Genomic DNA, 14827 nt, shown 5'->3' on the forward strand with positions numbered 1-14827 from the left:
TATAAAAAGTGCGCTCTAATATTAACAATTTGCGCATTGAGATTAAAAGGATAAATTAGTCTATATCAGTAAAAAAAAAAAAAAAAAAACCTAAGTTTGCTATTTGATAAATGGGGAGGCCTATTTCGCTAAATGGTTTTTACTGCAAATTACCCCGCAAGGAAGAGGTTTTCTTTTTTGCAACTTTTCCTTTATTCTATTCCTTTCGGATTGGATAATGGATTTCTAAACCAGACCCGCACCGCAAGCCCCCCCTCTTCCTGCGAGCTGCGGCCGCTCCATTTCCTCCTCGTTCGCTCGCCTCTTCCTACTATAGAGAGATGTCGTACATGCGAGGAGATCTGCTGACGAAGACGAGGAAGCTGGTGAAAGGCCTCGCGAAACCAACCCCAGTTTGGCTCAAAGCCATGGAAGAGTAATCCTTCTCTCCTTCTCGTTTCCTAAGCATCACAATCGATTTCCTTTAATTGGTCTCAATCAAAATGGAGTCTTGGTTAGTTACGCCCTCCCCTCGAGAATGATTCTAGATTAAGTTGATTTATCCCTCCGTTGTAAGTTGTAAGTAGATTGTGGAGCGAAAGGTGCTTCCTTTATTTAGTTGTTCTTAGTTTGAATCATAAACCAGGGCGCCCCCTGTGATGTTTCCTCTCACGGATGGGAAGATCAAGAAGATTGAAATGCCAGAGGATGTCTATGTCAAGAGATTCTACAAGAAGCATCCGGATTCTCTCTACCACGATGCGGTCAAGTAAATCCTATTCCATGTTGTGTTCCCCACCCTTGTTTTGGTAATTCAAATTATTTTTGTAGTTGATCATCTTGACATTTTGATTGGGCAGCTCGATTGGTGAGTAGAACTTTTGTTTGATAATTGCGATGAAATGTGGAGCATTTTCAATGGAGAATGCACTGTTTTCTGGTTGTAAAAGCTATATGTTTTAGTTCTTTCTGGATCATTAAGCTTTGTGTGTGTGGACCAATCATTCACTATTTTTCCGCTCTGAACTCAGTCCAATCACTTGAGTTCTAAATGCATCTCATGACTCGTATTATAAGTTGTAGTCGTGTAGTCGACCTTCAGTGCCTCATTAGCCTTTCTAATGTAGAGGCATTTTTTTACTTCATTCATTTTTGTAGCTTATGCACCAGAGAAAGGAGTTACTTAAGCCGATTAACTAATTAAAAAATTCATTGTTTTGATGGTTGGTTCAAATTTTTTTCTAGAAATGCAACTTTGCTGATGCTAACCTTTCTCCTTTCACTTTTTTTTCATGTATTATTATTCTTTTGATCTTCTTATAATCGTTGCAACAACATATTTCTTCTCTGAGTGAACATTCTAAGTTTTGTCTCCATCTTCAACAGGATAAGTGGATTTGATCCACCTCCTTCACGAGTTTTTGCATGGCGTGTATTGGAGCTAAAAGGGCAGGGAGTCAGGGAAGATGAAGCTCTGGCTGTAGCTGATGTAAATACTTGCCATTAGAAGTTTTCAACAAAAAATAAATCATTATAAGAATGGATGATAGATATTCTGTGCTTTTTCTCTATTTCTTATTAATGCATGAATCTCCTACTTGGATTATGCTTTTATCATTTAAATTTGAACATTTGCAGAAGATCTACTCCTTTATACATTTAACATTTTCCATTTTAGATGGAGTATCAAGCTGAGAAGAAGAAAAAGAAGAAGGCGTACACAGAGTTGAAACAAATTGCACGCCTTCAAGGGAAGAAGCCACCTCCAAACCCATACCCAAGCGCCATTAAAGAAATACAAGCGGAGGAGAAGAAGTATGTTAGAGATCGTTTCTTTAATCCCAAAGTACTTGAGATTGTGGAAAAGATGAAAGAAGAAAAAGCTGTCGAGATGCAAGAGCAACAAAGAGGAGGAGGAGGTGGTGGTGGTGGTGGTGGCGGCGGCGGCGGCGGCCGTGGCAATCAGTCTGGTGGTTGGGGTGGTCGTCAACGTTGGTGAAATCCCTCGGTACCTAAATCAAACTTATCATGCTCTTTCTTTGTGATTTGCTTGCTTACAAGTTGCTTAGCTGTCAAAATGAATGATGGAACACAGCAATGAAATATTTTTCAAATGGTTTTAGTGTTTTTTTTTCCTGTCTGTGTGCAATAAATAGAGAATGTTTTGCATCATTTGGTATCAGAATTTAAAGATAACTTTCCAGTGGCATATGTAGCTCTGTGATACTTACTTTCCTCAAAGTCAAGCGGAAATTACTTTTTCTTTATCTTGGATTTCTCATTCTCAATTTTGTGGAATATTCGTTTCCACTTGTAGTTCCTTACTTTCAGTAAATTTTCTTGTTTATTAGTAGCATATTTAAGCTTTGAAGTATTGAAATATAATGCATGTACTTTAATCTGCTTGATCCTCTATTAGGAATGAGAGGGAGACTGATGTGAGGAGAAATGCATAGATGTTTTGGTCAAATATTTCTACCTGTTATGTATGAGTTGCATCATGACTATACTGCATGTATTATGATGACAATGCACAAGAAACTTATTTCTATTTCCTGGCGAGCGTGATGGATGATACCATGGCCTTTTGGCAATCTTGATGTCATTCAGATATCAGAATATCCAAATAATCACATATTTTGAGACAATAAGAAAGGTTTTTGTGCCTGTGTCAAATGATTGCTAAAACATCTTGGGCAAGGCCGGAATCATGCATCAAACTGATAGAGGTTCTTGCATTGGCAATCTGTTGTAAAGAGGGACCAAAAAAAATTCGGTCAAATTGTTTCCACATGTGCACATTTCTTCAGCGTGATTCACCAAAACTTGTAGTTGTTCAGAAGATTTGATATGATCACAGTTCTTGAATAGACTCTTGGAGAAATATACCTTTTTAAGGTTTTCTGCTGCAAACTTGGTATCATACTTTAGCTTAATGGTATGTTCTCACTCCAGCAATGTCCAAGCATTTAACAGAAGTCCTATAGGAAGCACAAGCAATGGACAGGAATAGTAAGAATTTAGGTGCATTGACCCTTTATTCTAAATCCATATGATGTAAGTATGTAACATTCTATATAACATATGATTAACAATTATTATGATTCAAAATGCCTTCTTTTGACCACTAACCTTTCCATTTAGTTTTTACTCTTAGACATTTTTCACTAATCCCATAGCATCCGACCCTCTCGTCCAAATAAATGGTGAACTTGTACCAACTTGGAAAAGGGAAAAAGAATGGAGAAGAAAAGAAAGTGAACCTTCGGTCATTATATTTTATGTTGGATTTAGGATTATGAAATACGCATATTGCATGTGTCATTTTGAGTCCTTTTTTTTCTTTCTTATATTATTTCGCTTCTTAAGTGGATACCTCCATCGTCTTGCTTTAATCCTATAAATCTCTGCTGATTGCAGGTCTTCAGAAGCTCTACTAAGCCAGGAACATCACCCACCAGCAGTTGGCCGATAGGGCTAGCAGCAGGCAGACCTTTCAAAGAATGCCGATAAATAAACATGACTAGTAACCAGGGTGCTCATTGCTCGCTGGATCTCTCAAGACTAGTTTGCAGAAGCAACTCGTTATTTGATCTTTCATTTGCAGATTTTGCTCCTATTTCTGTGATGGTATTTAGATGGCGATGTTCATTTTATAATCATATTTCATACTTTCTTTTTAAAATTCAAATCTCTATTAGAAGCTTGTGATACATCCTTGCTGATTTCTCAATGAACATTTCGATTTTGGAATATTTTTCTGTTGTGGTTTTTATAAATAATGGCTGCAAGTTATGCCACAGTATGGACAAATCCTGCATGTTAGCCTTGTCTCCAGATGTTGTAGCTCCTTTTTTTGGCCCAATATGTTTTTTAGCTTATGATGCAGGACAACTTCTCGATTATAGATTTGACAAAAACAAATAGAAAAAAATTAACCAAACCTAATAAAATCTACTAACCGCGGTGGTGTCAGAATTTACCAACAAACACTCAATATGTAAAAACTCTTAAATACTTATTAATCAATAAAAAAAAATTATAAGTTTTTATATAGGCAAAACAAAGCAAAAGATAAAAAAGAAGAAAATAGTCATATAAAGCTAGTCAAAGCTCTCGTCAAGGTGTAACTCTGTTTATGCCTACACTACACTGGCTTTTTGATGGGCCAATTTTAAATTATGTACTTCGGCCTCCCCTCCCGTTAAAGAGCAACTTAGGTGGTGGTTAGGGAGTGCATGACTGGTTTAATCTTTCACTTGTTGTTGTTATGTGGTGGTGGAAATTGCTCAACTTGGAACCCTTCTAGATGGAAGGATGTCCTGCTAGAGCTTTACAACATTCCACTCACAGACGACATCCCACCTACATGCTCATGCTGAGGGTAGTTACTCTGTTTCAGGTTTATATTATTCTTTTTGCACACTTGATAGTTTTATTAAGAAATTCACAGTTATTGAGCACTTAATTTTTATTAGAAAATCTACCAAGTGTATTTTTACAAATTTTATAACTTTATTACGTAATTCACACAGTTATTAAACACTTAATTTTCTATCTCATAGTTTTATTACAAAGTTTGAGTGTCAGGAAAAACATGCATAACTCAAAAGAAAATGCACTGTGTTTTTTGTGCAAATCACCCCTTCAAAAATATGAAACAAAAATTAAAAAACATTATTATTGAGTTGAATGCCCAAAGTCACTCAAACATCCAGATCAAGCATATTCCATATAATGGATATAACGACCAATTGGTCAAAATATCATAGCATCCTCCAATGTTACAAATCTCTATGCGATATCAAACTACAAGATCCTGCCTGCCTGCCTGCCTGCCTGTCTGGCATCTATAAATCCTTTCATATGCAACTGAAGGTGGTGGTGAATACCAGAAGCAAGCGCGTAAGATGTCAAACATATAAGATCCATCTGAGCAGAGTTTCTTGACAGACATTTGTAAGCAAATAGTTTATTAGACAGAGAAAGAAAGAAGCCAAATACAGTGCACACTCCTAGTTAAGATAAAGATTGTAGGACATGTACAGTCCTGTCTTGAGCTTGCGAAAACATGTTAAAATTTCCGCTACCTTGGTTGTAAAGGGATATAGCCAATTATCAAGGTTGGTAAACATCAGGAAGCTTAAGGCCCACACTGGCAGCAGATTTGTTCAGTATCTTCTTCATTTCCTCAGATCTATCCACCGCTATATTGTATGAAAAAAGCAAATCCTGAAGAACAAAATCATTTGCTCATGAAAGTTAGCTTTCTTGGAATACATGCAAAAGTAATGTACAGTAAAATCTACATAATATTATTAGCAGCAAATTGATCCATCCAAAACTCAGTATGTCGCATGCATGTGGACTGTCGATCAGATTAAAAAGAAAAAAAAAAAAAAAAAGTAAAATTGATAGTACAAATCCATGCAAAGATCTGTACTGTTCTAAATTAACAGGCTAGTATCAAATTAAACTGTGGTGAATCAAATTGAGCCCATACATCAGGCAGAAAAATCTGTCTATCAGATACTAATTCTATTTACATGTGTCAGACAAGTATACAGACAATTTGGTACTGAACATTCAAAAAATCAAATATAACAACACTTCAATTTGAAGGAATGTTCAGAAAAGAATAACATGGTTTACTGCAGAAAATTGTAAGATCACAAATATAGCTTGTAGTAGATGCCATCACCGATCCAGTAAGTGGTCCATGCGGCATTATGAGCAGCTCCATATGCATAAGAATGAAGGTAATGGAGCTTAGTAAAAGATATATGTGCAACTAAATTCATACCACGTCCTCTTAGAAACTTCTAGAAAGGGTACAAATTCAAAGGTACTAATATTTGTCTGGTAATTATAGGAGAAATGGAAAGTATCCCATAAGAGCCATTATATAATTAATGACTCTATCTTTAGCTTTGGCCTTAAGATAACTTTGATTCCAATGGGGTGAAGGAAGGGAGATAGCTCCTTACATATTCACAATTACACTAAAGGAATGGGGATCTCAATTACTCTGCTTCAATGTTGAGAATGCACCATCTAATAGATGGTGATATCCAAATGACATATAAGATCTGTACCTGCTTGGAGAAGATAATCAACAATCAAAAAAAGTTCTCAATCAACATTAAACAATTCCGCGTCATGTAGGATACATTGGCCTAACATTTTATTTGCCAGCCACTTTGCTCATGCTCTCATGGTGACTATTATCTTCAAAGAGATAAGAGCCCAAACTATTATTCATGAGAAAGAACATACAGTTTCACCCACTAGTGGCTTATTGGAGAACATAGCTACGGTTAAGAACAGATTGCAAGTATATCCAATCAAAAGAAAATGTATGAGATGCAGTTAAAAGGACACTCTAGTGAGATTCATGTTTCAATTCGATCAAAGAAGAAGAAATACAAGATAAGGTAATGCATATGTGGACAGCAAACCAACAAGGAGCTGACAATATGAGAGAAATGAAGTTCCCTATGTAACAAGCTCCAAAACAAACTAGTATGCAAAAAATATTGGTCATGTGTGGATCATTAAGATAAATGTAGGCTAAAGTAATTAAACAGAGTAACAAGAAAATATTGTGACCTTTGTATCACGAGATTGTGTAACCTAACAAACTATCAAGGAAAGATAAATAAGATGTTTATATCTACTTTTTTACCAATTAATAATATGAGCTAAATGTTAAACATATACACCTCAAATTATGCCAAGCTGAAGGAACCCAAAAACAAAAACCTTATGATGATGCACACTATTAAGCAGGAAAGTGTAATCACGAGCGAGCTTCAATTTGTTGTGAGCTGCAGTTTGATCTGATAGCATAGCATTCTTGTGAAACTCTTCAACTATATAATCTCGGAAATGCCTTTTGCCTCCATCTCCACCTAAATGTTTATCCACAGCTTTTAGAAGTTGGCGATAAACATTCGCGATTCGCATGGTCTCAGATCCCATTTCTTTTCTGCTCAAAAACAAAATTCCTTATCTTAGTATACCACACCATGTATAGCTTCTAACGGTGAACTTTGAAAAATTTTAAGAAATTTGAAAAATTTTGGCAAATTCAATAACCCCTTCCGGGCAAGCTTCAGTTTCTCTATCACTCTACGATCATAAAAGTTAACCCTGACTGGGTCGTAACATTCACTGCGATTAAGTTTGAAAAAGTGAACTCACTTTTATTACGTAAAAGAGCAAAAGAAAACAACTGAAGTTACGAGCATTAATGTACGTGAAATTAATAATTATAGCAGTATACTTGAAGCCTAAGGAACTTCTTTGCACTGGAAGGATAGTTCCTCAATCACCATAAACCGAAGTAAAGAAACAAATAAGCAATGAGTATTCCAGTGATTGCAAGAAAAATTCTAAAAATTCAGAAAAAAAAAATGATAGGAAAAAAAAAAATCTCCCATCCCTCTCTCGGCTGCTGCAGCAGCGAGGAGGAGAAAGTGAGAGAGAGAGAGAGAGAGAGAGAGAGACCTAATCTCGCCGGAGATCGATATTGCCGAAAAACTACTCGCCGTCAGGCAGGGGAGGAGATGCGTCGGGAGAGCGACCGTAGGGAGAGGACCCAAGGGAAGAGAAAATGCCAACCTAACCATAGGTTCGGATCCGATCCGACCCGGTAAAGAGCCAAATCTAACGCTTCCCTTAGAAAGGAACAAAAGATTAGAATAAATTATTTACTTTGAATATCTTTATTTCATATTTTGAGTGAATTTGCAGCAAAACACTATTAGCTTTCTAATCCAAAGAAATAGCCCCCCCAACGAAAACTTATTGAATTGCAAATTTAGGCCTTTTTTACTAATTTATCATTTTAATCTCGATACGCATATTATTAAAGATTAGAGCGTATATTTTGCATAAACGATGCGTATAAATTATATCGATGATGCATGATATTTTTTTGAAATCTTAATGCGCACGACGTTGAAAATTGCAACGTACATTTTGTATAAGCGATACGTATATATTCCATAGGTGATACGTGGCTTTTTTTTTTAACTAGAGGGTACCTTTTGTAAAAACGATGTATATAAGTTACATAAGTGATACATGGCTTTTTTTTAATCTCAATATGCATTTTTTTTAAAATTAAAGCATACATTTTGTATAGTCGATGAGTATAAATTACATAGATGATGTATGACATTTTTAGGACATAATAGTTTTTTGAGATTTGTCAGGACTAAATCAGTAAAAAAAAAAGCTCAAAAGCGTAATTTGATAAACGTGGAGCTTATTTCTGCCGATTAGAAACCTGAATGGCTTTTTGCTAAAAATTGCCCCTATTTTGGTTGGAATTAAAATTTTAGAATAACTCAACCACTTATTCTAAAATCTAAACACCCTTTTGCTCTCTTAGTAATATATTAAAACACGGTATAATATGGCTAGAATATATTTAATAATATATTAGAATATGTTTATAGTGAAAAAAAATTAATATGGGGTTTCCATTTGTGATGCTATTTGTAGTATTTATGTTGTGTCAAATATCATCAATTAAGTCAAATTATTTTAGGGCAAAATTATAAAGATAACTATGAGAAGATAATATAATATTTTAAAATAAAAGTGAAATGACAAATGTCTATTTACATTTAACTAATATAAAGGCAACAAGATCAACTTAATCATTATTATCCTTTGTTCCAATTATCACAATCAAATACTATTTTACTTCATATTTTTATTCCATAGCGCATCATTACCAAACACCATATTGAAAATGGAATAATTTTTTATTCCAGAATATGTCCTCATTTTATTCAATTCTAATTTTTTATTATTCTACAACACACTAGGCGACTTTAGGCCCTATTAGGGATGAAGGCATTACCTGATCCTAACTAAATTTTGTCCGATATGGGTCGAGAATTTCTTACCCATCTTGATATCCGGATAATATATGCGAACATGAATATAGTTTGAAGAATAATATATGTATCATATAATTTAAAAATATTATAAAGATAATAGTGATATAAAAGAATTGTTTATACTTTTATATAGTCAATCTATATTCTTATAGTTAATGATTATGCTCTAGATTTCAATAAGTAAATTAGAATTTCTCGTGGATCCTAAAATAAAACAGATCCGCTCAATATTCAATGTATATCTAATAAAAATAGTTTGAAAATTTTGCTAAAAATTTCATATTATCACACATACCCTAATATACTGCTTTTAATGTCTCAAAAATATCATTACATTAATTTTGTAAAGATAGTTATCATATAAATAAGGTAAAGTAACAATAGACGCAAAATGACTTTAATATCTTGAGAATGTGTTTTGAACTAGCTTGATCCGATTCGTAGCGGTTCTGTACGGGAGTTGGGATCCGCGAGTGGAGGTATGGATTCATAGATATACGATGGAGGTGATGATGGAGTAGAGGCCGAGTAGTTGATGGAGGTGGCTCGACAATAGATGATGGTGGTGGTGGTTTGCGGATGCGGATGCGATAGATGGTTGAAGGCTATGATTGGCCTGCAACTATGGTAAAAACCGTATGGAAAGTAGAAATGGTTAAGATAAAGAGACGAAATGGAAGAAATAGGCCTGCCCTACGAGACTATGGGGATCAGCGGCAGAGGGAGATTAGAAGTTGCCAACGTAAGAGGTGGCGCTGGTTGGTGAAAAAAATGATATGAACGCTCTTTCTGTAGGGGAGCCTGGGAGATAAATAGAAACTTTTTCTGGCCCTTCTATTAGAGTTATGATATAACTCCGTATGCATTGCTCCGCTTGCTGCCATTATGACTTAAAGACCAATGGAGATGCAAAGACATTCAGTATGTCTTGTAAAAATTCAACTTATTTTAAGTTTACAAGGAACATCCTACTTTGTATATGTTGAAAGTTTCCATCTCTTTCTCCATCTTTATGAAATAAAAATAGATATTGATGCGCAGTTTAGATGAAAAGAAAATATAATGACAATAGTAAATTGGCATGACCGCAAAGGGCGATTTACAGTAAAAAGAATTTTAATTTTTTAATAGGTAGAAATAGGCTTTTCTATTATTGAATTGTAAATCCAGACATTTTTTACGTAGGACTCAATTATATTTTCTCTCACTCAATTCAACCGTTTAATCTCGATGTGCATAATGTTAAAAATTAAAGCGCACTTTTAATATAAGTAATATTTAAGCGATATTTATAAAATTTTAAATCCTAATGCTATTTTTCTGGTCAAGACCATGTATTATTTCTAAAAATTAAAAAAAAATCTAAAAATATCATGAATAAAATGTATTAGAACGTCAAGTCCTCAATGTATAAAGACAGATCTGGGTTAGATTCATATGAACATATCAATAGGAAATGGTCCACGATGACTCCATGAGTACTGACTGCATTCTTTGGTAGCAATAGAGAAGGTAATAAAAAGTTTCTTACTTTACAAAACTGTAGCTTCTGAAATTTCTTTGGTAGCGAGGGGCTCGGGTGTTCGGCGGTGCGAGGGGCTCGGGTGTTCGGCGGTGCGAGGGGCTCGGGTGTCCGGCGGCGCGACACGAGGAGCTCGGGTGTTCGGCGGCGCGAGGGACTCGGGTGTCCGGCGGCGCGGCGCGACGGGCTCGGGTGTCCGGCGACGCGGCGCGACGGGCTCGGGTGTCCGGCGGCGCGGCGCGACGGGATCGGGTGTCCGGCGGCGCGACACAAGGAGCTCGGGTGTAGATGGGAAGGGGGCGACGGCAGGCTGGTGTGGGGATTGAGGAAATGAAGTTGGGAGTTGGGAATTTGGCAGTCTTTGCGTATCCGAGTAAAATTAGAAATTTAGAATATATGTGTGTGGTGGGTTCGCCGGTCGACCCATTTACTTAAACGGGTTAAACGAGTCAAGCGGGTCAAAGAAATAAACCCGAACACGATCCGATTAATAATTGGGTTAGACGGGTTGACCCGTTTATGATCCGAATCCGATTAATTTAAACCCAAACCCGATTAACAGTCGAGTTATTGTGTCAGGTTATCGGGTCGAGTCAAGTTTTGCCACCCCTAAAATTATATATATAATACGTCGCCTTCTTTTTTAAAAAAAAAATTGATGCGTACATTGTTGAAAATTGCAGTTTATATTTTATTTAGCCGTACGTTTTACATAGACGGGCTTATAAACTATATAAGTAATGTGTGACCTTTTTTATAGTCTCGATATACATATTGTTAAAATTAGAGCTTATATTTTACATAAGCGATATATATAAATTACATAGGAAATATATGACGTTTTGTTTAGGAGACAACAATTTTTTTAAAGTTTGTTAGTGTTAAATTAGTAAAAAGGATCCGAAATTGCAATTTGAAAATACAGGCCTATTTCTGCTAATTAGAAAATTAAAATATTTTTAAATTTTTGTACCACTGCTTATTGTAGTTTTCATTCACAGCTTTACGCAATCTTTTCTAAAAATATCAAAATTATCTATGCACTAAATTTGATAATATCTTCTTACATTAAATACAATTAAATTTTATAATCTTTACAAAGTATAATTATATTTCTAGTTCTCTTTATTCGGCATTAACAAGAAGCTCATTCTCAAAAGCCATAATTTCTTCTCCATGTTACAATCTCATTCTCTCGGGTGATGAGAAGATCAAGTATGTCCTACTAGGACCTCACAATGATCGATTTCCTTCATCGTCAGCCTCCTCTCTTCTCCTTCATCGTCGATAACAAAATTAGTTCTAAATTGTTCTATCTATTCAATTTTTCATAATACAATCTGCTACATACTAAGTTTGACATTATCAAGTTTGATTTTATGATCATATCCTCATCTAACTTAAAGTTTGGGATAAATCATACATACATGTATACGGTTTACAATTAAAAAAGGCAATCATAGATGAAATTTGTATGCACTTTTATGAAAATGATCAAATGAGCAGAAATTAAGCTATCTGTTTTAGTTTTGCAAATCGTTCTAAATTTATTCTTTTATTTCTTTCTTTGGTTAAATTTAATAATTCTATCAATTAATTAATATTACCTGAATACTATATCTATATAACATTTGTGTTACAGTTTTACTCCTATCTTATCAAATAAAACTTTGATGTCAAAGATAAACTAATAGAATAATTAGTTTACTTATCAATATTGCCTGCTATTGATGAGATCTTTATCTAATAGAGTATATTCGGTTATTTTCTTTATAGATTATATGAACTAAGTGCAAAAATCAAGACATTACAGTTGAAAGAAAAAGAAGGATTGTAAGTGATCAAGAAAAGAAGATAATCCAAGTGAAGCTACAACAACCTCAAATATAATTATCATGGTGAGACAGCTAATGAAGAATACTATAGTAATTAAGCGCGCATACTGATATATTGTAATTAGGGGTGAAAACGGATCGGATATGGATCGGATAATACTCGACCCATATCCGGATCCGTATTTTTAGTTCGGATACGGATATTAGACGGATAGCAAAATTTAAAACCATATCCTAACTAAACGGATAAGGATAATTTTCGGATAAAGGATCGGATCTTAAACGAATATTGATTGAATTTAAAATAATTATAATATTTTATTTAAATATAATTAATACCAAATTATTAAGAGTTTTACGACAAATAATTTTTTTGTATGTCAAATATATAAAATTAGAGAAATTAATCTCTATAAATAATATATAACATATTATTAGTAATAATATTAATATTTACTATTTAAATAAGCAAACTAAAAACTGTAAATCATTTTAAAAAAATACGGGTAAACGGATATTCGATATCCGTATCCGTATCCGAATCCGAAAAATATATCCGACCCGTATCCGAATCCGTATCCGATTTTTTTTCAAAAATTCTATCCGTATCCGAATCTGAATCCGAATCCGAATCGGATAGAAATTTTTTATCCGAATCCGATCCGAGTTGGATCAGATAGCGGGTCAGGTCGGAGTTAATCCGACCCGTTTTCACCCCTAATTGTAATGAAAGCTAATTTTATGAACAATAAAATTATATGCGGGACAATCTGAAGTATATGAAACAATGATTGTGAAATATTATTTTCTAAAATCAAGTCCATATATGTTATTTCCTAAAATACTTGCAAAACAAACATTCCTTAGATGTTATTTTTGTTGAAATATTGAAAAGCTTTCATCTTAGCTTAACAATAAAAATAAGAAGCGTAATAATAAATAAGTCTTCTTTAGGTAAATTTATATCTCTATAATTTGAGGTTTCGGGAGAGATATAGAAACCCAGCTAAGCTAAGAGAAAGAGATATAAAAGTCAAAATCAAGCTAAACTAGAAAAGGTGAAACAATTTAGTACCAAATCTAAATTGGTTTAGAAAACCGAATCCTATTAGGTTTAGAAAAACCGAATAAGAATCGAACTCTAAAAATTAAAATTAAAAGGAGATGAAAATTTGAATACTACTCTAACCCCGTCCAGCCGAGGTCCTAAAACCTTAACCTTTAGTCTTATTTTCTTCTTTTCTGACTTGATTTATTTGCACAATCCATATTTATGAAGTAAAAAGAGATATTGATGCGTAGTTTAGTTGAGAAAATATAATGACAATTTCAACTCCCATCTCAATAGGATATGGGCATGACCAGCAAGGGGCGATTTACGGTGAAAAAAGTTGTTGCAATGATTATGAGAAGATCAAAAGAATAATAATACATGAAAAACAAGTGAAAGGAGAAAGGTTAGCATCAGCAAAGTTGCATTTCTAGAAAAAAATTTGAACCAACCATCAAAACAATGAATTTTTTAATTAGTTAATCGGCTTAAGTAACTCCTTTCTCTGGTGCATAAGCTACAAAAATGAATGAAGTAAAAAAATGCCTCTACATTAGAAAGGCTAATGAGGCACTGAAGGTCGACTACACGACTACAACTTATAATACGAGTCATGAGATGCATTTAGAACTCAAGTGATTGGACTGAGTTCAGAGCGGAAAAAAAGTGAATGATTGGTCCACACACACAAAGCTTAATGATCCAGAAAGAACTAAAACATATAGCTTTTACAACCAGAAAACAATGCATTCTCCATTGAAAATGCTCCACATTTCATCGCAATTATCAAACAAAAGTTCTACTCACCAATCGAGCTGCCCAGTCAAAATTTCAAGATGATCAACTACAAAAATAATTTGAATTACCAAAACAAGGGTGGGGAACACAACATGGAATAGGATTTACTTGACCGCATCGTGGTAGAGAGAATCCGGATGCTTCTTGTAGAATCTCTTGACATAGACATCCTCTGGCATTTCAATCTTCTTGATCTTCCCATCCGTGAGAGGAAACGTCACAGGGGGCGCCCTGGTTTATGATTCAAACTAAGAACAACTAAATAAAGGAAGCACCTTTCGCTCCACAATCTACTTACAACTTACAACCGAGGGATAAATCAACTTAATCTAGAATCATTCTCGAGGGGAGGGCGTAACTAACCAAGACTCCATTTTGATTGAGACCAATTAAAGGAAATCGATTGTGATGCTTAGGAAACGAGAAGGAGAGAAGGATTACTCTTCCATGGCTTTGAGCCAAACTGGGGTTGGTTTTGCGAGGCCTTTCACCAGCTTCCTCGTCTTCGTCAGCAGATATCCTCGCATGTACGACATCTCTCTCTCTCTCTCTCTCTCTCTCTCTCTCTCTCTCTCTCTCTCTCTAGTAGGAAGAGGCGAGCGAACGAGGAGGAGATGGAGCGGCTGCAGCTCGCAGGAAGAGAGGGGGGGCTTGCGGCGCGGGTCTGGTTTAGAAATCCGTTATCCAATCCGAAAGGAATAGAATAAAGGAAAAGTTGCAAAAAAGG

The 14827-nt window shown here is 35.1% G+C and overlaps 2 protein-coding genes across 6 annotated transcripts; one reads left to right on the plus strand and one right to left on the minus strand.

The window, feature by feature from the left end:
* The first annotated feature begins 14 nt into the window (after positions 1-14).
* Positions 15-3734, plus strand: LOC140759898 (uncharacterized). 2 transcript variants are annotated; one of them, XM_073096587.1, is made up of 5 exons: positions 78-415; positions 626-748; positions 1366-1468; positions 1658-1987; positions 3400-3734. In XM_073096587.1, exons 1-4 carry the CDS (start codon positions 321-323, stop codon positions 1976-1978), a joined length of 642 nt encoding a protein of 213 aa, XP_072952688.1. In that variant the 5' UTR covers positions 78-320; the 3' UTR covers positions 1979-1987; positions 3400-3734. The 2 variants fall into 2 exon arrangements, with proteins under 2 accessions (XP_072952689.1, XP_072952688.1); XM_073096588.1 differs by lacking the exon at positions 626-748 and having other exon boundaries at positions 15-415.
* An 899-nt stretch (positions 3735-4633) lies between these two features.
* On the minus strand, positions 4634-14760 carry LOC140760204 (uncharacterized). Of its 4 annotated transcripts, XM_073097055.1 has the most exons (5): positions 14542-14752; positions 14209-14331; positions 6742-6967; positions 5070-5211; positions 4634-4924 (listed from the first exon to the last, which is right to left on the minus strand). In XM_073097055.1, exons 1-4 carry the CDS (start codon positions 14634-14636, stop codon positions 5098-5100), a joined length of 558 nt encoding a protein of 185 aa, XP_072953156.1. In that variant the 5' UTR covers positions 14637-14752; the 3' UTR covers positions 4634-4924; positions 5070-5097. The 4 variants fall into 4 exon arrangements, with proteins under 4 accessions (XP_072953156.1, XP_072953157.1, XP_072953158.1 ...); XM_073097056.1 differs by having other exon boundaries at positions 4634-5211; positions 6702-6967; positions 14542-14759; XM_073097057.1 differs by having other exon boundaries at positions 4634-5211; positions 14464-14754.
* Between the last annotated feature and the right edge of the window lie 67 nt (positions 14761-14827).

The sequence above is a fragment of the Typha angustifolia genome, chromosome 5 (assembly GCF_048772165.1).
Source record: "Typha angustifolia cultivar Huaian chromosome 5, ASM4877216v1, whole genome shotgun sequence".
NCBI classification, from domain to species: domain Eukaryota; kingdom Viridiplantae; phylum Streptophyta; class Magnoliopsida; order Poales; family Typhaceae; genus Typha; species Typha angustifolia.